General features: G+C 44.0%; 1 protein-coding gene and 1 pseudogene across 2 annotated transcripts in view; one reads left to right on the forward strand and one right to left on the reverse strand.

Annotated features, from left to right (window-relative positions):
* GDA (guanine deaminase) overlaps positions 1-24563 on the forward strand; it is a 143872-nt gene that overhangs the window by 50293 nt on the left and 69016 nt on the right. For both annotated transcript variants that reach the window (XM_044272948.1, XM_044272957.1), the window contains exon 2: positions 17006-17094. In XM_044272948.1, the coding sequence (XP_044128883.1) occupies positions 17006-17094 (89 nt within the window). The remainder of the gene's footprint in view (positions 1-17005; positions 17095-24563) is intronic.
* LOC122925198 lies at positions 14501-15829 on the reverse strand (annotated as a pseudogene).

Below are 24563 nucleotides of genomic sequence, written 5' to 3' on the forward strand. Positions count from 1 at the left end.
TCGGTGAAATTCGCATTTCTCAAGCTTACCGAACAGCCTGTTCTCTCGTAACCGTTGCAACACTCGTCTGACATCCATAATGTGGGCCTCCATGGATTCAGAATATACCAAGATGTCATCCAAATAGACCACCACACACTGCTGCAACAGGTCACGGAAAACATCGTTGATGAATTCCTGGAAGACTGCGGGCGCATTGCACAACCCAAAGGGCATAACCAAGGATTCATAATGACCGGTCCTGGTGTTAAACGCGGTCTTCCACTCATCGCCCGCCTTGATCCTTACCAGGTTATATGCCGCCCTCAGGTCGAGTTTGGTAAAGACCGTGGCCCCTTTGAGGCGATCGAACAGCTCGGAAATCAAGGGTATCGGGTAAGCGTTCTTGATCGTGATGCGATTGAGACCCCTGTAATCGATGCAAGGCCTCAACTCACCGCCCTTCTTTTTCACAGAAAAATCCAGCCCCTGCCGGGGACGAGGATTTGCGAATGTGTCCGCGTGAAAGCGCCTCCCTCACGTACTCCTCCATGGCCTCATTCTCCGCTACCGACAGTGGATAGACTTTGCCACGAGGAGGAACGGCACCAGATTGTAACTCTATGGCACAATCGTATGGGCGGTGCGGAGGTAGGGCAACCGCGCGCACCTTATCGAATACATCCCGGTACTCTTCGTATTCAGGAGGCAACAGAGAGTCCGAGGAAGTACACAGCAACTTGACAGGCCCATGGATGCAACTAGCCCCACACTGCGGTGACTACGAGAGGATCTCGGCCGATCTCCAATCGAAAGTCGGATTATGCTTCTGGAGCCAGGGGTACCCCAAGACCACCGAGTAGTGTGGAGACGAAATCACCTGGAGACAGACCGACTCTCTGTGAACGGCACCAATGGCTATCCCCACTGGAAGGGTCTCATGAGTCACGTGTGGCGGCAGAAGGGGTCTGCCGTCTATCGCCTCAAGAGCCAGTGGGGAACCTCGAGGCTGCAGAGGAATGGAATTGGCGGCAGCGAACACACTATCAATGAACAAACCACCAGCACCAGAGTCCACCAACGCCTGGGTCGTCACCGAGCCCCCGACCCAGGAGAGGACAACAGTGATCAGCGGTTTGTCAACACGTGAAACCGGGGACGAGGAGACTCCACCCAAGATCTGCCCCCGACAGGATCTCAGGTGCGAGCGTTTCCCGGACGGTTCGGACATGCCAACCGAAAATGCCCACCGAGACCACAGTACATGCATCGGCCCTCGCGTCTCCGGGGTACCCTCTCCCCCTCGGACAGGCGAGCAAACCCCAGCTGCATGGGTTCACCCCCAGACGAGTCATCCCCAGGAGGCGTGGGAGGAGAGGGAGGCACGGGTGGGACAGCAAACGTAGGCGCCAATCTGTTAGAAGACCTCCGCAGGCTCTCCTTAAAGGAAGGTCTCTCCCTGAGTCTGGTGTCAATCAAAATCAGGAAAGAAATAAGAGACTCGAGCTCCACTGGTAGGTCCTTAGCTGCAACCTCATCCTTCAAGGCATCCGAGAGACCATGAGAGAAAGCAGCGACCAGAGCCTCATTATTCCAGCCCACCTCTGCTGCCAGGGTACGAAACTCAATGGCGTATTCGGCTACGGATCGTGCACCCTGTCTGATGGACATAAGGAGCTTCGCAGCAGAGGCAGCACGAGCCGGCACATCGAATACCTTCCGAAGAGAAGCAACAAAACCGGAAAACTCGGCAACCACCGGATTGTTGTTCTCCCATAAAGGGCTGGCCCAGGCCAAGGCCTTGTCCGAGAGCAGCGAGATCAAGAAGCCCACCTTTGATCTCTCAGTGGGAAAGGCATGTGGCAGCAACTCGAAATAAATGCCCACCTGGTTAAGGAAACCTCGGCACTGAGTTGGCTCTCCCCCAAAGCGCTGTGGAAGGGGGGCAGAACCGGTCATACCCCGAGACACCGCAGGCGCAGCAACAGGTGTCGGAGTAGACTCTGGCGCAACAACCGGAGCGGCAGTAGGAGCGGGCCCAGGAGCGACAACCGACCCATCGGCAACGGAAGCGAAATGAGCCGTGCGTTCAAGCAGGGTTTGCAACGCCACAGCGAACCGACCCAACAGGTGATCCTGCTGATCAAGTCTGGCAACCAGCGTAGGTAGCGAGGATGGCCCTGTACCGTCAAAATTCATGGCTTGGTCCTAATGTCATGGAACCATGAACCAGACGTACAACAAGAGATAGGTGGAAATAAGAAGGCTTTATTGAAAGTCAAGCTGTAAGCAAAAGTCCAAACGGATGGCTAAACCGAAGCAGGGTCTTGCGTAGACAGAGGTCAGGAACCAGAAGGGTAGTCAGACGAAGCCTGGATCAGGAACCAGCAGGGTAGTCAGACGAAGCCAGGATCAGGAACCAACGGGGTAGTCAGACGAGGCCAGGATCAGGAACCAGAAGCAGCAGCAGTCTTAGAAGCATGTGAACACAGGAGGACCAAGCAAGGAACTGAAGCCACAGACCTCCTATATATATGAGCTAGGCATCCAGCTCCTCCCAGTGGGAAGGAGAAGCCGCAGGGTGGGAGGCTACAAGAAACCCAGAAACCAAGATGGCCGCCAGCACATGTCAAACGAAGGAGAACAGTAAGAAGGTAAGACCATGACAGTGACCCCCTGAAAGAAGGCGATCCCTTACTATATATATATATATATATATATATATATATATATTTTGTGGGGATTCGCTCTGGTAGGCAGCTTAGCGGACGCAGTACAGAGGCAAAAACAAAGTCTTTGACTTAAATAATGCAGTGTTTATTCACACATAAACAAAAATGAAAGTTAGTTGTCTTGGTGTTCATTCACACCATGGCAAATGCACAGAACAAAAAGCATTCACCTTGTCAGCGGTTTTGGCAATAGCAGTCCCCAACAGGCTTTAGGGCCTGCTTCCCAGCAATGCGGCTCTCAGCCCTTTAGTACGGCACACATCATGCAGATCTCAAACCACAGAGACTCCACAGATTCACTGTGAAATGGAGGATAATCCACACCCAGCTGAGACTGCTGGCTGGGTTTTATATCCCTAACCAAAACCCAGCCTGGAACGTGGGGAACAGCCACCCACCCTGCACTTTGGCTGCTCCCAGTAAGAGCCGCCCCGGATCGGCTTTACAGCCACACTAAATAACAAATAGTGTCAGTCAGCACTAGCTGCCGCTGACACTTAAAATTACCGGCTCTTACCTCACTGAGGCCAGGAACCTCGGTGACACATATCTTCCGTCAATGACGGCCCCTTGCGCTTTCCTACTATATATATATATATATATATATATAACAGAAAAAACTGCGGCACTCCTTAAAGTAGAAAAATGTGCAATTTATTCACACATGTCAGCAGAGACAACGTTTCGGTTCTCTCTCAGAACCTTTTTCAAGTCAAGTGAACATAAAAAGTGCATATGTGCATATATAAATACATCATCACTTGGTGCCTAATTGATTCAACAACCAATGCAATAGCAGTGCACTCCCCTTGGGGGTAAGCTACAATTCATGTGGTCAATTCCTAAAGTTAACATGGATACCAATCTATCCTAAATACATGTAGGTGAAGTTTTAAAAAAATATATATTTCATTGAAATCCTCATAATTGCGTACAGGTGCATATAATAAAGTGAACAGTGCAATTAAAATCATGACTGTAATACCTTCTCAGAGCAAGTTATGGAGAGAAATATCGGGAAAGGCGTCTTCACTTGTATGGAGGCTCGCGCCACTGTTCCGCGTCTGCTACTCCCCACTGCGCATGTGTCAATCCTTCTTCCCTCGTGACGCCGTACATAACCACCCTGCGTCACATCTAGGCGGAGTCCCACATGATGACGATCGATCGGCCGCCCCAGCACCATCCCCGCACGCGCTGCGTGCGACAATAGGCTGCGTCAGTCGCACCGAGCCACATCACTGGTCTATAACCGCCATCTTAAATCAGGGCATTCATCTGGGCAAAATATTACAACTCTGTTTTCCCATAGTTCTTCTCCAAACTTATATTCCGCCATAGGCAACAGTCAACATAACATTTTAAACAATGCCTACAGACAATTAAGCCACATGTTTAACATGAACATGACCATAGCTTCTATTAATTCACTATATACAGTATACGATACACATCAAATCACAGGACTGTGAAGTTGAGATTAACTGACCATTTCTCCCGTTACCCTAAATTCAACGTTTAGCCCTTTTGGTTTCAAAGTATCTAGTCGAAAAATCCACCTGAGCTCAATTTTCTTTAATATATTTAATCGATCCCCTCCTCTCACCAAAGGTTTAACGTGGTCAATGACCATAAATCTCAAGTCACTCTCCTTGTGATTTTTTTCTACAAAATGTTTCGATACAGGCAAATCAGTTCTTTTACTCCTGATGGACTGTCTATGGTTATTCAACCTGGTCTTTAAATCACATGTCGTTTCACCGACATATAGCCTTTTGCAAGGACACCACAGTACATATATCACCCATGACGAATCACAGGTGAGATAATGCCTTATGTTAAAGATCTCTCCCGTGTCTGGATGTGTAAACCCTGATCCTTTCACCATCAGTTTGCAGTTCACACATCCAAGACACGGGAAGGAGCCCGTGCGCCTTGTCTTCAGAAACGTCTGTCTTAATTGTCCCTTTTCTGGTACTCTGGAGTGTACAACCTTGTCCCTAATGTTCCCTGCTCTTTTGTATGCCATCATAGGCGGATTCTTAAAGGCTGCAATATTCGGGTGTCCACTATTCAGTAGCCCCCAATGGCGCCTCACTATATTTTCAATATTAGGGCTCAACTCATTATATGATGATATAAACGGCAATCTATCATTCGCCTGTCTTTGTTTGGGGGCCAACAGCTCCTCTCTTGAAGTTTCTCTAGCTCTGTCCGCATGTTTTTTCACTAACCTTCTAGGGTAACCCCTATCAACAAAGGCTTGTTCCATCTTATTCATTGCCAAATTCATGTTCTCTTCCTTATCAACTATTCTCCGTACCCGGAGTAACTGACTGAACGGTAGAGAGTCCACCATCCTCCGTGGGTGACCACTTGTAAAATGCAATAATGTATTCTTATCCGTGGATTTAATATTCAAATCCATATGCAGCTGATCATCCTCAATATATACCTGTGTATCTAGGTACTGCACCCGGTCAGCCGATGCCGTTAACGTAAATTGGATCTCTCATAGGAGAGATCCAATTTACGTTAACGGCATCGGCTGACCGGGTGCAGTACCTAGATACACAGGTATATATTGAGGATGATCAGCTGCATATGGATTTGAATATTAAATCCACGGATAAGAATACATTATTGCATTTTACAAGTGGTCACCCACGGAGGATGGTGGACTCTCTACCGTTCAGTCAGTTACTCCGGGTACGGAGAATAGTTGATAAGGAAGAGAACATGAATTTGGCAATGAATAAGATGGAACAAGCCTTTGTTGATAGGGGTTACCCTAGAAGGTTAGTGAAAAAACATGCGGACAGAGCTAGAGAAACTTCAAGAGAGGAGCTGTTGGCCCCCAAACAAAGACAGGCGAATGATAGATTGCCGTTTATATCATCATATAATGAGTTGAGCCCTAATATTGAAAATATAGTGAGGCGCCATTGGGGGCTACTGAATAGTGGACACCCGAATATTGCAGCCTTTAAGAATCCGCCTATGATGGCATACAAAAGAGCAGGGAACATTAGGGACAAGGTTGTACACTCCAGAGTACCAGAAAAGGGACAATTAAGACAGACGTTTCTGAAGACAAGGCGCACGGGCTCCTTCCCGTGTCTTGGATGTGTGAACTGCAAACTGATGGTGAAAGGATCAGGGTTTACACATCCAGACACGGGAGAGATCTTTAACATAAGGCATTATCTCACCTGTGATTCGTCATGGGTGATATATGTACTGTGGTGTCCTTGCAAAAGGCTATATGTCGGTGAAACGACATGTGATTTAAAGACCAGGTTGAATAACCATAGACAGTCCATCAGGAGTAAAAGAACTGATTTGCCTGTATCGAAACATTTTGTAGAAAAAAATCACAAGGAGAGTGACTTGAGATTTATGGTCATTGACCACGTTAAACCTTTGGTGAGAGGAGGGGATCGATTAAATATATTAAAGAAAATTGAGCTCAGGTGGATTTTTCGACTAGATACTTTGAAACCAAAAGGGCTAAACGTTGAATTTAGGGTAACGGGAGAAATGGTCAGTTAATCTCAACTTCACAGTCCTGTGATTTGATGTGTATCGTATACTGTATATAGTGAATTAATAGAAGCTATGGTCATGTTCATGTTAAACATGTGGCTTAATTGTCTGTAGGCATTGTTTAAAATGTTATGTTGACTGTTGCCTATGGCGGAATATAAGTTTGGAGAAGAACTATGGGAAAACAGAGTTGTAATATTTTGCCCAGATGAATGCCCTGATTTAAGATGGCGGTTATAGACCAGTGATGTGGCTCGGTGCGACTGACGCAGCCTATTGTCGCACGCAGCGCGTGCGGGGATAGTGCTGGGGCGGCCGATCGAGCGTCATCATGTGGGACTCCGCCTAGATGTGACGCAGGGTGGTTATGTACGGCGTCACGAGGGAAGAAGGATTGACACATGCGCAGTGGGGAGTAGCAGACGCGGAACAGTGGCGCGAGCCTCCATACAAGTGAAGACGCCTTTCCCGATATTTCTCTCCATAACTTGCTCTGAGAAGGTATTACAGTCATGATTTTAATTGCACTGTTCACTTTATTATATGCACCTGTACGCAATTATGAGGATTTCAATGAAATATATATTTTTTTAAAACTTCACCTACATGTATTTAGGATAGATTGGTATCCATGTTAACTTTAGGAATTGACCACATGAATTGTAGCTTACCCCCAAGGGGAGTGCACTGCTATTGCATTGGTTGTTGAATCAATTAGGCACCAAGTGATGATGTATTTATATATGCACATATGCACTTTTTATGTTCACTTGACTTGAAAAAGGTTCTGAGAGAGAACCGAAACGTTGTCTCTGCTGACATGTGTGAATAAATTGCACATTTTTCTACTTTAAGGAGTGCCGCAGTTTTTTCTGTGTTATATTGCTGGTCCTGGATCGAGGGATCACTGCGGGCACCGCTACAGCTTCAGCTGCATACTAAGGAGTGCTGCCTGACCTTTTGTTATGGATATATATATATATATATATATATATATATATATATCTACAGTATCTCACAAAAGTGAGTACACCCCTGGCAGCACTCATACATCTATTTTGAAAAGACAACCTCTAGATATGACAATGAGCTCGTGCACTCAGCTTCTTTAGTTTACCACTGCGAGGCCTGTTCTTAGTGGAACCTGTCTTGTTAAACCACTGCATGGTCTTGGCCACCATTATGCAGTTTCAGGGTGTTGGCAATATTCTTATTGCCTATGCCATCTTTATGTAAAGCAACAATTCTTTTTTTTTTAGATCCTCAGAGAGTTCTTTGCCATGAGGTGCCATGTTGAACTTCCAGTGACCAGTATGAGAGAGTGTGAGAGCAATAACACCAAATTTAACACACTTAATTGGGCACAATTTGGCCATTTTCGTTAGGGGTGCACTCACTTTTGTTGCCAGCGGTTTAGACATTAATGGTTGTGTGTTGAGTTATTTTAAGAGCACACCAAATTTCAGTTATACAAGCTGTACACTGACTACATTGTATCAAGGTGTCATATCTTCAGTGTTGTCCCATGAAAAGATATAATAAAATATTTACTAAAATGTGAGGGGTGGACTCACTTTTGTGAGATACTGTATATACAGTATATATATTGGTTGTTTGGGGTCGTTATCTTGCTGCAGAATACATTTGGAGCGAATTAGATGTCTCACTGAGGGTATTGCATAAAGGATAAGTATATGCCTGTGTTTTAAAATCCTTATTGTACCACTCTCCAGGCCTTTGGTTAACAAACTGCCTTCTGTTACAGACGAATATGTCAAATTTCAGTCCAGAGAACCTGTTGCCATTTTCCTGAACTCCTGTTCCTATGTTTTTATGCATAGGTTAATTTGCATGGCCTTGTTTCCACACCAAAGGCATTGCTTTTTCCGCTGCAATTATTCCATGAAGACCACTTCTGGACAGACATTTTTGAACAGTAGATGGGTGTACCTGGGTCCCACTGGTTTCCACCAGTTTGGAGCTGATGGCACTGCTGGACATCTTCCAATTTCAAAGGGAAGAAAGCATGATGTCTCTTTTATTTGTTGCAGCTAGTGTTGAGCAAAGCAAAGCATCCAAAGTGGAATTCGGTCTGAATTTTAGTAAAGATTTGATTCTAAATGAAGCCAAATTTCCTTGTGCTTTATGGTAACGAATAATTTTTCCTAAAATTGAGTTGTCTTAGAAAGAACGGGAAAAAAAATACTCACCTCCTCCACTTGCTCACTCAGAGGCAGTCCGCTCCTCTCTTGATTGAAAAAGACCTACCGAAGAACCTGTGCTGAGGGTGATGATGTCACTGCGCTCTCCCAGAGTGATCATGTGGTGGTATCAAGGCCATATTAGTCGTTAGATAGGTGCACTTCTGTCTAAGCGGCTGCTAAAAATGGTCCCATTGATTGATAGGCTGAATTGGGTTTTAACATAGCGATTTTTCAAGACTTCACTCATCTCTAGTTGCAGCAAATGGAGTTGGGAATTTTGTCAGGATTAATGGTGCCCTCAATGCTGGGAAGTACAAGCAGATACTTTTCCATCATGCAATACCATCAGGGAGGTGTCTTATTGGCTCCAAATTTATCCTGCAGCAGGACAACAACCCCACACATAAAGCCAATGTCATTAAGACCTATCTTCAGTATAAAGAAGAACAAGGAATTCTGGAAGTGATTATAAATCCCCCACAGAGCCCTGGTCTCAACTTCAAGACTGTCTGGGATTGCATGAAGAGGCAAAGACAAAGATTTGAGAAAGTCTACATCCACAGAAGATCTGTGATAAGTTCTCTAAAATGTTTGAAACAACCTCCTGCCAAGTTCCTTCAAAAACTGTGTGCAAGTACACCTACAAGAATTAATACTGTTTGAAGGCAAAGGGTGGTCACAACAAATATTTATTTGATTTAGATTTCTCCATTGTACTTCCACTTTGCATTTTGTTAACGGATAAAAATAAACTAAAAAAACTAAACTTCAATTTTTTAAGTGTTTTTACTTTGTAGCACTTTTTCCACACCTGCCTAAAACTGTTGTGTGTGCAGTATATTATGACACAGTGAGGGTTTGTGTCTGGCAAGGTAGGTATTTCCTCCCAGCATGTGTGGCTGGGCTGGTTTCCAGCCAGGTGAGGTCAAATACCGGACCAGAGTTTAAGTGCTGGTCCGGGTTTTGGCAGAACCTGGCTGTCATTAAAAGAGTTTTCCGGGTTCAGAGCTGAACCCGGACATACCTCCATTTTCACCCAGGCAGCCCCCCTGACTTGAGCATCGGAGCAGTTCATGCTCCGATGCTCTCCTTTGCCCTGTAGTAAATTGTGCAGGGCAAAGGCATTGTCAGGAGTTCCGGTGACGAACCGGGCTCTCCATGGGGCTGCCAGGAAGCCCGGCCCTGATGGGCGGGCTTTTAGCTCTGAACCCGGACAACCCCTTCAAATAGGCAGCTGGGCATAGCAGAGATGTCTCTGTTTTGGGGATCTGAGGCTTTGTGCCGTGCAGGAGAGCTGAGAGACGCAAGCTGGGGAAACAGGCCCCCTAAAGCCTGCTGTGGACTACTGGAGGCAGAACTGCCATCAAGGTGACTTGTGTTATATGAACTTTCCATTGTGTGTGAATTAACACCAAGACTGCAAAGCTACTTGCTGTTTTGTGCAATTGCCTCAAGTGTGAATAAACACTGACGTTTTGAGTTAAGAACTTATATTTTCCTCTGTACTGCGCCCACTTACCCTATCTACCAGAGCGAAACCCAACAATATTTATATATATACAGTATATAGATATATATATATATAATTGGCACATATTTTTACATTTTTTTTAAAACATAATACTCTATAACTGCATAATTCTTAGGCCCTATGCACATATCTGTCTCGGTGACAATGTGATAACATGCTCAGTGTTTCATCCGTGACAGGTCCTTGTTTGGTTCATATGTATGTCTTTTGCCCTCCATGTATCATCAGTATTGAAAAGAGAATTTCCAGAGCATCTCCTACCAATGTTCAGTAAAAACCACTAACAATACAGTGATGCCAACTGTGTTCTGCATGTAGCTTTCATGGACCCATAGATGTCAGTGGACTTGTTTGGTCCATAACATGGACCAAAACAGTGTATGCTTCCATTGTTCTTCCACTGACCTATGGTCATGAAAAAGGATATCTGTGATGTCTGTGGATAAGGGCTCATGCAGACAACTGTGGTCTGCATCCAATCTACTTTTTTGGTGGATCTGAAATGGACCCTTTCACTTCAATGAGGCTGCAAAATATGTGGACAGCACATCTGTCTGCAGAATTATAGAACATGTCCTATTCTTGTCCACATTACAGATAAGTATAGGACTGTTCTATTAGGGGCCGGAGGTTTCATTCCGCAAAATCCGTGTTTTGCGGATCTGCAATTTGCGGACTGCAAAACATCCAACGATCGTGTGCATGAGCCCTAACATGGGCAGCACATGCTGTGAGTCACTGATGTGAATAATGACTTAGGAATAACATAAAACATAAATAGATCTGCTAACCTGATTGCTTAATCATGGTTAGGGCCTTTGCACACGACCGGATGCCCTCTGAGATTACAATGATGCTGTGCACGTCGGGCCGCCCGTGGGACTATTGTCCAACACTCATAAGATCACGTGCGCAGCATCATTGTAATCTATGATGCTGTGCGCTCCCGTGCGCACGATCAATGCCGCTCCGCTTTTTTTTTTTTTATGATGAACCTTAGGCTACATGCACACGACCGTATGTGTTTTGCGGTCCGCAAATTGCGGATCTGCAAAAATAAAACGAATGACATCCGTATGCCATCTGTTTTTTTTTTGCGGATCCATTGTAACAATGCTACGGAACGGACATACTGATGCGTACAGCACACCATGTGCTGTCCACATTTTTGGCGGACCCATTGAAATGAATCCTATCCACAAAAAAAACGGAACGGACACGGAAACAAACAACGTTTGTGTGCATGTAGCCTTAGTGTAAGAAAACATTCACACATGGCAGAATAGGCTTGTTTCTGCATCCTGTGCATGGACTTTTGCAAATCCCTTTCAGATGAATGAAACAATCTCCGACATTACTGCAACAACATTTCTGCATGTGTGAATACACTCAAAAAAGCCTAAATGACATTTCTGAAATGTTATTAATAGCTGTATTCTGAAAGGCAAATCATAAAAAGCAAGATAGTGTGGACTATAGTCATGGATCTGAAATGCTTTTCAGAAGTTGCAAATAATATAGCTGTCCCTTAGGGCTCATGCACACAAATGTGTGCCAGCTGTTCCATTAATTGAGGACAGTAATTTGCGGTCCCCAATGCACGGGCACCATCCGTGCTGTAGCTGCAGACGGATCCAGACCCATTCAACTTGAATGGGTCTGTGATCCATCCGCACCGCAAAAAAATAGAACATGGGTCCGGACCCATTGAAATAAATGGGTGCGCATCCGTGATACGATGTGCACACGGCCAGTGCCCATATTAGATGGCAGTTTTAATAAACCCCTAAGGGTACTTTCACACTTGCGTTTTTCTTTTCCGGCATAAAGTTCCGTCACAGAGTTCCGTTCTTTTCCGATATAGGGGCTCTATCCCGGAAAATAACTGATCAGGCATATCCCCATGCATTCTGAATGGAGAGTAATCCGTTCAGGATGCATCAGGATATCTTCAGTTCAGTCATTTTGATTGATCAGGCAAAAGATAAAACCGTAGCATGCTACGGTTTTATCTCCGGCGAAAAAAACTGAAGACTTGCCTGAATTCCCGGATCCGGCATTTTTTCCCATAGAAATGTATTAGTGCCGGATCAGGCATTCAGAATACCGGAATGCCGGATCCGTCCTTCCGGTCTGTGCATGCGCAGACTGAAAAAAAGGTGAAAAAAATAAATGCCGGATCCGTTTTGCCGGATGACACTGGAAAGACGGATCCGGCATTTCAATGCATTTTTTTTTCGACTGATCAGGATCCTGATCAGTCTTACTAATGCCATCAGTTTGCATACGTTTTGCCTGATCCGGCAGGCAGTTCCGGCGACGGAACTGCTTGCCGGATCTCTCTGCCGCAAGTGTGAAAGTACCCTTAGCTAGCGGTGGATCCTCTGAAGTTATGAAGAGGCGCCGGCCTCTTCATAGCTTCGGTGGATCTTTCGCCAGTTCTAAAGGGGTTGAATCTCTGTACAGTATTCAAACAAAGTTTTGGGTGGAGCTTCCGCTAATACAGCTAAGACAGCTTCAAATACCATAGCACAGTGCAGCACAAAATACCTCCTCTGCAGCACTAAATAGTTCCCCAGCAGCTTCAAATACCATAGCACAGTGCAGCACAAAATACCTCCTCTGCAGCACTAAATAGTTCCCCAGCAGCTTCAAATACCATAGCACAGTGCAGCACAAAATACCTCCTCTGCAGCACTAAATAGTTCCCCAGCAGCTTCAAATACCATAGCACAGTGCAGCACAAAATACCTCCTCTGCAGCACTAAATAGTTCCCCAGCAGCTTCAAATACTATAGCACAGTGCAGCACAAAATACCTCCTCTGCAGCACTAAATAATTCCCCAGCAGCTTCAAATACTATAGTACAGGGCAGCACAAAATACCTCCTCTGCAGCACTAAATAGTTCTCCAGCAGCTTCAAATACCATAGCACAGTGCAGCACAAAATACCTCTTCTGCAGCACTAAATAGTTCCCCAGCAGCTTCAAATACCATAGCACAGTGCAGCACAAAATACCTCTTCTGCAGCACTAAATAGTTCCCCAGCAGCTTCAAATACCATAGCACAGTGCAGCACAAAATACCTCTTCTGCAGCACTAAATAGTTCCCCAGCAGCATCAAATACCATAGCACAGTGCAGCACAAAATACCTCCTCTGCAGCACTAAATAGTTCCCCAGCAGCATCAAATACCATAGCACAGTGCAGCACAAAATACCTCCTCTGCAGCACTAAATAGCTCCCCGAGCAGCACCAGATACCACAATGCAGCACAAAATACCTTTCCATCTGCACCAAATATCTGTAACAGTCTGTAACAGTAGGAAATGGTGTAGTTTGATTAGTTTACCTGTTCTGGAGCAAAGAAGCAGACTTGGCTCGAGAGCCAATCAGTGAGCTTTATACTCTAAATCCTGCTCTGGGACTGCTTTTTAAGAATAGAGACAAAAGAAAAGTTCAGATACACCCCTGTTATCCTTAACAAATGTAGGATGTGGGGTTGGCTATGAGTATTGTAAGTGCTTGTAGTAAAGTTGATATAGTACAGAAATGTTTTAGGCATAGAAAAAGGTAGCTAGGAAGCTCTTCATAACTTCAGCGGATCCACCGCCAGCTTAGGGGTTTATTAAGATTGGTGTTTAAAACGTTGCTTTTAATAAATGTACCCCTTGGTTCTGAAGTTGAGTTTGGTACTAAGGTACCAGTCAGGTACTGACTTCAGATTCCTGTTTTAAAATGGTCTCGCGAGACTTTAGTAATAACAGATGCAGATAGATTATATCAGAGAGTATATAACCCTTAGAACACAAGATGGCTCGGCTGGACGTATAAAAAAAAGGGGCAAGGCAGGATCAGGACAAAGTCCACCATCTAAAACAAAAAATAAAGATAAACACTAACGCTCAGAGCTATTTGGACCAGGGGATTGACATTAGGCTAAATTATGTAATGATGCACCTGGGACTGCTTTTTGTCAGTTATTGCACGTGCCACTTGGTTCCTGTGTTGTTAGTTCTGTAAGGTACAGTGAGCATTCTTGTGCTTCTGACCCAGCTTTTTCCCCAACTGCTCTTTCATCTCTTTTGCCTTCTCTTCCACTACTGTGTTTGACCCCAGACTTTTCAGTGACCATTCTTCTGCCTTTGCATCTTTTTACCTTTTGTCTCTCTTGGTTTTTCTTGGCTTGTTTCTGACATTGACTTTTGATACGGTTTTGGCTTTTACTTTTGACCTCTCTGTTTTTTGACCCAAGCTAGTATGACTACTTGACCTGTTCGCTCCACCTGCCAGCAGCCACCCAGTGAACACAGATTCCAGTCCACCCACAGGAACCTCCCAGGTCATCTACTTAGGTTACTGATAGCTGGATCACTCATAACAGGGTGGCTATTCCACTGCAGATAGGGCTCAGTAGTGATAGGGGTGTTTCAGGGCAAACTCATCAGCTCTTGTTGAACTAGGTATCTACAGCAAAAATAAGTTGCTTTCTTACATAATGAGAAGCATCACATCTTGGTAGCTTTCAATGCAAATTTTACTATCATAGCAGTGTTTTCTGCCTTCTTACTCACAGCTTTAATGACTCCAACAGACACAATTTGTCTCATATCACAAACTGCAAACTGGCAAAGTAGATGGTATTCAGCAAAGGTCTCCATATACATTGGTTTCAAAGGAACCATCTCAATAATGGCTACATCCCCAGATTTTAAGTTCCTGAAGCTGTCCTCCATTTTCTGCAAAGCTCTGCAAACTTCTAAGGGTGTCCAAGCCTGAGTGATTACCTGCTAATTACCTGAGTTGTGAAAGTGACAGCCCCCATTGGCTGTCATTCTTGCTATCACCAGCTACATTGCCTCTCATGATGTTCTTAATAGAAATATTCTTAACATTGAAGCTCATGTTGTCTCCAGGTGTAGCTTCCAGTAAAGCTCCATGATGTATTTCTACAGATTTTACTTCTGTGGTTACATTTACTGGTGCAAATATTACCACCATTCCCGGCTTCAGGAAATCAGTCTCAACTCTTTCCACTGGAAGTCTTCCAATACCTTCAATCTTATAAACATTTTGCAGAGGATTATGCAAAGGGTTTTCTTAGTGGTTGGGGAATAATTGAGGTCAGTACTTCTAGAAGAGTAAATCCATTGGAATTTCCTTCTTTCTTTTCAGTTTTTCAGCTTTTGAATTATGGCATATTACTGCTAGCTTCCAGCTCAGAAACTTGAACAAAAGCAACTGTCGCTGGATTGTAGTCAATTTTCTTAATGTAGGTGTTAACTTTCTTTGTTACTTCTTCAAACTTCTTCTGGCTGTTTGGAGGTTCTGTGGAATCCATCTTGTTCATACACTGAACAATGATGAGCTGTTTGCCTATCAACATAAAGTGAAAAGGACGTGCTCAAAAGCCTGTCCGTTCTTGGAAATTCTAGCTGCAAACTCCCCTAAACCTGCAGCCACAATAAGCACATGGCAGTCCATCAGTGAAGGTGCCAGTGATCATGTTCTTGGTGCAGTCACAATGCCCAGGAACATCAGTGATGGTAATGTAGTACTTCCCCGTATCAAACTTCTATAGGGAAATGTCAATGGTGAGATCACATTCTGCTCAACTGTCAATCTGTCCAACACCTGGGCATCTCAGCTGCTTCTTTCTTGAACTTCTCAATAGTTCTCTTATGGATTACACCGCATTTTTAGGTCAGGTGCCTGGTAGTGATGGATTTCCCGGAGCTGAAATGACCAGTGTCCATGAGGTTAATGGGGATTTTCTCTTTCCCCGTTGTAACAGTTTTATAGCCTTCTGTTACTGTTTTTTTTTTTAAAGAATACATGAATACAAAGGCTGTCAACCACTGAGTGAAAGCACCCTTCAGGTTAATAGTAGTAGGGTATTAGATCAGATAGATTTAATAATAAATTAAAAGCTATATAGAAGCTTTTTCTACAAATCTATAATCTTCTATATATGTATCTGATCCTTTTACCAGGTGCTCTTTAATCTTCTGAGCTCCTCGGCTCTGGTTTATAACATAATGCCTGCAGATAGTACAGCATTTAACCATGACAGATCTAGGTTCATTTTGCACTGTAGTGGTCAAACAAGTGCAAGTTCTTAAATGGAATGTACCAGAATATGACCTTCTGTTTAAATCAAGTTTTTATGCTAAACTATATATTTTTAAATAATTTTTCGTGATATTTAAAGAGGTTTTTAAGAGAATTTACAACTGATGACCTATCCTCTAGATAGGTCATCAGTATATGATCAGTGGTCATATGGCCTAGGCGCAGTTCAGCCCCATAGAAGTGATTGGGGCTGAGCTGCGATACCAAGCACAGCCTCTATACAATGTTATGGCCCTGTGCTTGGTAAACTAAAAGAGGCCTGCGGCGCTCACAGAAACACTGGTGCCTTCTTAAACAGCTGATCGGCAGGGGTCTTGGATGTCGGACCCCCACTGATCAGATACTGATGACCTCTCCTGAAGAAAGTTCATCGTTTGTAAAGACTTGGAAAACGCTTTTAATTTTCCATGTAAGTATCTAGATAAAAATAATCCTAAAACCCTGCTTTTTTGCACAGGCCACTAAGTCTAATAATATACCACTTCTTGTTATGTAGAGATCACTTTTCAGCAGTTATCTCATTATCATCACAGATAGGATTACAATGACAGATATCATCTACACAAAGATAACACATAATCCAACATTCACAATAGGTGATTGTAAAAGCTGATCTACACCCTCCTTTTAACTGGCAGAACAAAATATAGGCGGCACATTCACTTTAAAGTATGTTTCATCAAAAATATACATTAATATTATATATTCAGCCTTGTGTGTGCTTAGGAATGTGTACACTTAATTTAGATATGTAGGTACAGAATAAAAATGTGGTCTACAGATTGATCATTATCCATGTAGAAGAAAGAAAAAATAATCTGAAACTAATGCCACAAGTTCATATGCCTAATGTGTTTTTCTTTATTTATTTATTTTTACAGATTTTGTTCTTTGAAGATGCCCAGAATCAGACAAGATTGGCTCAGAAGTGGGGATTTGATGAAAGCAACATTCAAGAACTTGGCAAGAAGTAAATATCTGTAATTTTTAACGGGTTATAACAGTTTTGCAAAGGTGTTCCCTAGTGTTGAGCGAAGTGGACTTCGATCCGAATTTCAGGGAAAATTCAATTTGTTGTGAAGCTGAATTTCCCAGTGCTTCGTGTTAATGAATCAATTTTCCCTGAAATGGCGGTAAAAAAAAAATCATACTCACCTCATCCATTTGAGTAACATAGTGCTTCATGACAAAGTAATTCGTCACAGAGCCAATTTTTTTGTAAAAACCAGCAAAGCAGCCAAATAGAATTTTTAAAAACTTTGCTCGTCGCCAGTGTTCACAAAAGAATTTTACTCTGACAGGTAGAGAGATTCAAGGACTTTAATTAACCCCTTCCCGACCACAATCTGTATATATACGTGATAGCTGCACATATTCCGTGCAGCTACCACGTATATATACGTTCTGGCAGCTCTTTAATCCAAGCGCTGCAAAGCCCTGTATGCAGATCAGAGCCTGAAAGCCGATAGTGTTCCTCATAACCCCCCCCCCAATCTGTGCCGCTCTAAGTCCATGGTGCCCCTCTGTGCCCCCCCCCCCCGATCTGTGCCCCACCAATCTGTGCCCTCATCTCCTTCCTGCTCATCTCCTTCCTGGCATACGATCCGCCCCCTCCCAGCCCCATGCATTAATTTTCTAGCCGCCCTCCTGCCCCATTGTAGTCTGTACCCCCCCCCGCCCCCCCCTTCCAGCGCTGCCCCCGATTCCCCATTCTGTGTGTGATGGCGGCGGCTCCATTCCTGAGCCGCCGCCATCAGCAGAGAGTGTCAGCTCTATGCTGACACTCTCCTGTAACCCCATAGATGCTGCGGTTGCGGCATCCATGGGGTTAACAGAGGGAGGGAGCAAAAGCGTCCGGTTGTCATGGCAAAGGCGTCCAGTGCTGCCACCTACAGGCAATCTGGAAGTATTATACTTTGCAATGCAAGAGTATTGCAAAGTATAGTACAACTATCAGCCCCACTGGATCTTCAAGATCCAAGAGGGAACTGATAAAAAAAGTGAAAATAATAAAAGTAAAAATAAATCAATAAATAAATAAAAATGTAAATAAAAAAAGACATTGCCTTTTCCTATAAAAAAAATGAAAAAATAAAATAAAATACACATATTAGGTGTCACAGCGTCGGTAACAACCGTCCCTATAAATATATCACATGATGGACACTGTCCGATAAACACCATAAAAATAAAATTAAAAAAACAGTGCCAAAAAAGCTATTTTTGTCACCTTACATCACAAAAAGTGCAACAGCAAGCGATCAAAAAGGCTTATGACCCCCAAAATAGTACCAATCAAACCGTCACCTCGTCCCGCAAAAAATGATACCCTATTTAAGACAATCGCCCAAAAAATTAAAAAGGTTTGGCTCTCAGACTATAGAGACACTAAAACATCATTTTTTTGGTTTCAGAAATGCTATTATTGTGTAAAACTTAAATAAATAAGAAAAAGTATACATATTAGGTATTGCCACGTCCGTAACGATCTTCTCTATAAAATTATCACATGACCTAACTCCTCAGATGAACGCTGTAAAAATAAATAAATGAAAACTGTTCCAAAACAGCTAATTTTTGGGTCACCTTGCCCCATAAAGTGTAATAATGAATGATCAAAAAATCCTATGTACCCAAAAATGGTACCAATAAAAACCTCAACACTTTCTGCAAAAAACGAGCCCCTGCACAAGACGATCGGCAGAAAAATAAAAAACATATGGTGTTCAGAAAACCAATCCAGCACAATCTACCTTCCTAAAACCGTATGGCATTTCTTTCCTTCTGCGCCCTGCCGTGTGCCCGTACAGCAGTTTACGACCACATGTGGGGTGTTTCTGTAAACCGCGGAATCAGGGTAATAAATATTGAGTTTTGTTTGGCTGTTAACCCTCAATGTGTTAAAGAAAAAAAATATATAAAATGGAAAATCTGCCAAAAAAGTGAAATTTTTACATTTCATCTCCATTTTCCTTTAATTCTTGTGGAACGCCTAAAGGGTTAACAAAGTTTTTAAAATCAGTTTTGAGTAACTTGAGGGGTGTAGTTTCTATAATGGGGTCATTTATGGGGGTTTCCAGTATGTAAGCCCCACAAAGGGACTTCAGACCTGAACTGGTCCTTAAAAAGTGGGTTTTGGAAATTTTCTTAAAAATTGTAAGAATTGCTTCTAAATTTCTAAGCCTTCTAACGTCCTTAAAAAATAAAATGACATTTCCAAAATGATGCCAACATAAAGTAGACATATGGGGAATGTTAAGTAATAAATATTTTATTAGGTATCACTTTCTGTTTTAGAAACAGAGAAATAGAAATTTGGAAAATTGTGAATTTTTCTAAATTTTTGGTAAATTTGGGATATTTTCATAAATAAAGGTAAACTATATTGACAAATATATGACTATCATGAAGTACAATGTGTCACAAGGAAACAATCTCAGAATGCCGTGGATAAGTAAAAGTGTTCCAAAGTTATTACCACATAAAGTGACGCATGTCAGATTTGTTAATTTTGACCTGGACACTGGGGCATCAATGACCCTTGGTCATGAAAGGGTTAATTAATGGACAGTTCTCACCATCCCTCAGTCACTGACATTCATTATATACAATACATTTGGAAAGTCTTCTGACCCTTTCACATTTTTCACATTTTGTTATGTTGTGGCCTCGTGCTAAAATAAAAAAAAATGTTTTTCGAACATCAATCAGTACTCATAATGAGAACGTAAAATTGAAATTTTTGCTAATTTATTAAAAAAGAAAAACTAAAATGATGCATGGATATAAGTAATTAGACCCTTTGCTATGACACAATTTATCTGTGGTAAATTCAGTTGATTGGACATGATTTAGAAAGACACACTCCTGTCTATATAAGATCTCACAGCTGACAATGCATAACTGAGCTCACAGACAGGATTGTGTAGAGTCAGAAATCTGAAGGAGGGTATCATTTCTGCTGCACTGAAAGTCCCCAGGAACCCAGTGGCCTCCATAATTCTTAAATGCAAAAAGTTTTGAAACAACCAGGACTCTTCCTAGAACTGCCCACCCCACCAAACCGAGTGATCAGGGGTGAAGAGAGTTAACCAAGAACCTAATGGTCACCCTGGTTGACCTCAAAAGATTCTGCGTGCAGAAGGGAGAAACTTCCAGAAGATTAACCAACACTGCAACAGAGCGAAGCCCCTCCTTAGTAAAATACACATGAAATCCTGCCTGGAGTTTGCAACAAAAAAAAAAACACCTAAATCTAAATCTGTATTGATGGAAGCGCTCATTGCTTCTGGACTCTGGCACCCCTCTGACAGTGAGCACCAGGGTTGGACCTCCCCTTCCCCCCTTAGCACGCCACTGGTCTGAAGACTTTCCAGATGCACTATCCCTTCTGTATGGGCTGAACGTTTGCTTGCTAGTGCAATCATTGATCCCCATACAGATTGTGTGTTAGCACATTCCTGTTTACACAAATTGGGGTGCTGATGACCGAAAATGAATTTATGTGTCATGCAAATATCAAAAAGCATTAAAGGGGTATATACCCTTATTTTTACCCAGGAAGCACCCCTGATGTTGGCATCGGAGCATCTCATGCTTCGATGCGCTCCCTTGCCCTGCGCTAGTTCGCTCAGGCTACGGGCTCTTTTGTTTACAATAACACACTGCCGGGCGGAAGCTTCTGCCCGGCATTGTGTTCAGTGACGTCACCGGCTCTGATGGGTGTGCTTTAGCGCTGACCTAGCCGTTTTACTGCCTAGGGCAGCGATAAAGCCTGCCCATCAATGCCGGTGACGTAGCCGGGCTTCCTGGCAGCCCCATGGAGAGCCCGGTATGTCACCAGAACTCTTGGAAATCCCTATGCCCTGTGCGATTTAGCGCAGGGCAAAGGATAGCACCGGAGCATGAACTGCTCCGATGCTCAAGTTAGGGGGGGCTGCCGGGGTGAAAATGGAGGTATGTCCGGGTTCAGCTCTGAACCCAGACAACCCCTTTAAGTGTTACATAACCCCAAAAGATCTATCTGGGAATAGCCTATAGTGTCTTTCTTTGGGCTGAAACTGCACATCTCTTGTCTCTCCATGCTGTCATTGTTGCATGTCATAAGGCATTTTGAGCAAAAAAAGGAAAAGTCTAAATCACAGGTGAGTTATCAATTCAACCATTCGTTAGTTTGTGGATGACTACCAATATGGTTACAATTACATCTTCCACATCGGTAGTCATTAGCATTGCCACCCTTTCAAATGGAAATAAAAAACTGGCCAAGTTTGTACGAGTAAAAAGTGGGTTTGGTTTTGGAGCACGGTTTAACACAGGGTGTTGATTCCAATGGTTCGATCATATTTTGAGTTTTCTGCCATTTTTTATTAACACCTTCCAGCAAAATGCAGTTTGGACCAAATGCTTAAGCCCCGTTTTTCAAATCTGACGTGTCACTTTATCTGGTAATAACTCAGGAAAATGTTTACTTATCCAAGCAATTCTAAGACTGTTTTCTTGTGATACAATGTACTTCATGTTAGTGGTGAATTTGAGGTGATATGTTTACCTTTAAGGATAAAAAAAAATAAAATGAAAAATTTAAAACACTTGTGATTTTCTAAATTAGAATTTCTCAGATAGTGATTTTCCTCCAATGCAACTGTGTGAGGGCTTGTAGTCCGAGCTGTAGTTTTTATTGGTATTATTTTGGGGTACATATGTCTTTTTGATCACTTTTTATACCATTTTTAGCAGGTGAGGTGGGCAAAAATTGCAATTGTCAGTGTTTTTCATTTAAATTTTTTTATGGGGTTCCTCATGCGGTATATTTAACCGCTTGCCGCCACGCTAACGCCGAAAGGCGTCATCGCGGCGGCTCTCCCAGGTCACACTAACGCCAATAGGCGTCATCTCGCGAGACGTGAGATTTCCTGTGAACGCGCGCACACAGGCGCGCGCGCTCACAGGAACGGAAGGTAAGCGAGTGGATCTCCAGCATGCCAGCGGCGATCGTTCGCTGGCAGGCTGGAGATCCGAATTTTTAACCCCTAACAGGTATATTAGACGCCGTTTTCATAACAGCGTCTAATATACCTCCTACCTGGTCCTCTGGTGGTCCCTTTTGTTAGGATCGACCACCAGAGGACTCAGGTAGGTCAGTACAGTCGCACCAAACACCACACTACACTACACCCCCCCCCCCCGTCACTTATTAACCCCTTATAAACCCCTGATCACCCATGATCACCCCATATAAACTCCCTGATCACCCCCTGTCATTGATCACCGCCCTGTCATTGATCACCCCCCTGTCAGGCTCCGTTCAGACGTCCGTATGATTTTTACGGATCCACGGATACATGGATCGGATCCGCAAAAAGCATACGGACGTCTGAATGGAGCCTTACAGGGGGTGATCAATGACAGGCGGGTGATCACCCATATACACTCCCTGATCACCCCCCTGTCATTGATAACCCCCCTGTAAGGCTCCATTCAGACGTCCGCATGCGTTTTGTGGATCCGATCCATGTATCCATGGATCCGTAAAAAATCATGCGGATGTCTGAATGGAGCCTTACAGGGGGGGTGATCAGTGACAGGGGGGTGACCACCCTGATTACCCTGATCACCGCCTGTCATTGATAACCCCCCTGTAAGGCTCCATTCAGACGTCCGCATGCGTTTTGTGGATCCGATCCATGTATCCATGGATCCGTAAAAAATCATGCGGATGTCTGAATGGAGCCTTACAGGGGGGGTGATCAGTGACAGGGGGGTGATCACCCTGATCACCCCCTGTCATTGATAACCCCCCTGTAAGGCTCCATTCAGACGTGAGCATGCGTTTTGTGGATCCGATCCATGTATCCATGGATCCGTAAAAAATCATGCGGATGTCTGAATGGAGCCTTACAGGGGGGGTGATCAGTGACAGGGGGGTGATCGCCCTGATTACCCTGATCACCCCCTGTCATTGATAACCCCCCTGTAAGGCTCCATTCAGACGTCCGCATGCGTTTTGTGGATCCGATACATGTATCCATGGATCCGTAAAAAATCATGCGGATGTCTGAATGGAGCCTTACAGGGGGGGTGATCAGTGACAGGGGCGTGATCACCCTGATTACCCTGATCACCCCCTGTCATTGATAACCCCCCTGTAAGGCTCCATTCAGACGTCCGCATGCGTTCTGTGGATCCGATACATGTATCCATGGATCCGTAAAAAATCATGCGGATGTCTGAATGGAGCCTTACAGGGGGGGTGATCAGTGACAGGGGGGTGATCACCCTGATTACCCTGATCACCCCCTGTCATTGATAACCCCCTGTAAGGCTCCATTCAGACGTCCGCATGCGTTTTGTGGATCCGATCCATGTATCCATGGATCCGTAAAAAATCATGCGGATGTCTGAATGGAGCCTTACAGGGGGGGTGATCAGTGACAGGGGGGGGATCGCCCTGATTACCCGGCACACCCCCGGGCCTTGATAACCCCCCTGTAAGGCTCCATTCAGACGTCCGCATGCGTTTTGTGGATCCGATACATGTATCCATGGATCCGTAAAAAATCATGCGGATGTCTGAATGGAGCCTTACAGGGGGGGTGATCAGTGACAGGGGGGTGATCACCCTGATTACCCTGATCACCCCCTGTCATTGATAACCCCCCTGTAAGGCTCCATTCAGACGTCCGCATGCGTTCTGTGGATCCGATACATGTATCCATGGATCCGTAAAAAATCATGCGGATGTCTGAATGGAGCCTTACAGGGGGGGTGATCAGTGACAGGGGGGTGATCACCCTGATTACCCTGATCACCCCCTGTCATTGATAACCCCCCTGTAAGGCTCCATTCAGACGTCCGCATGCGTTCTGTGGATCCGATCCATGTATCCATGGATCCGTAAAAAATCATGCGGATGTCTGAATGGAGCCTTACAGGGGGGGTGATCAATGACAGGGGGGTGATCAGGGAGTCTATATGGGTGATCACCCCCCTGTCATTGATCACCCCCCTGTCATTGATCACCCCCCCCCCCCTGGTAAGGCTCCATTCAGACATTTTTTTTGGCACAAGTTAGCGGAAATTTTTTGTTTGTTTTTGTTTTTGTTTTTTCTTACTAAGTCTCATATTCCACTAACTTGTGTCAAAAAATAAAATCTCACATGGACGCACCATACCCCTCACGGAATCCAAATGCGTAAACATTTTTAGACATTTATATTCCAGACTTCTTCTCACGCTTTAGGGCCCCTAAAAAGCCAGGGCAGTATAAATACCCCACATGTGACCCCATTTCGGAAAGAAGACACCCCAAGGTATTCCGTGAGGGGCATATTGAGTCCATGAAAGATTGAAATTTTTGTCCTAAGTTAGCGGAAAGTGAGACTTTGTGAGAAAAAAACAAAAAAAAATCAATATCCGCTAACTTATGCAAAAAAATAA

This window comes from Bufo gargarizans, chromosome 1 (assembly GCF_014858855.1).
Source record: "Bufo gargarizans isolate SCDJY-AF-19 chromosome 1, ASM1485885v1, whole genome shotgun sequence".
Classification (NCBI taxonomy): domain Eukaryota; kingdom Metazoa; phylum Chordata; class Amphibia; order Anura; family Bufonidae; genus Bufo; species Bufo gargarizans.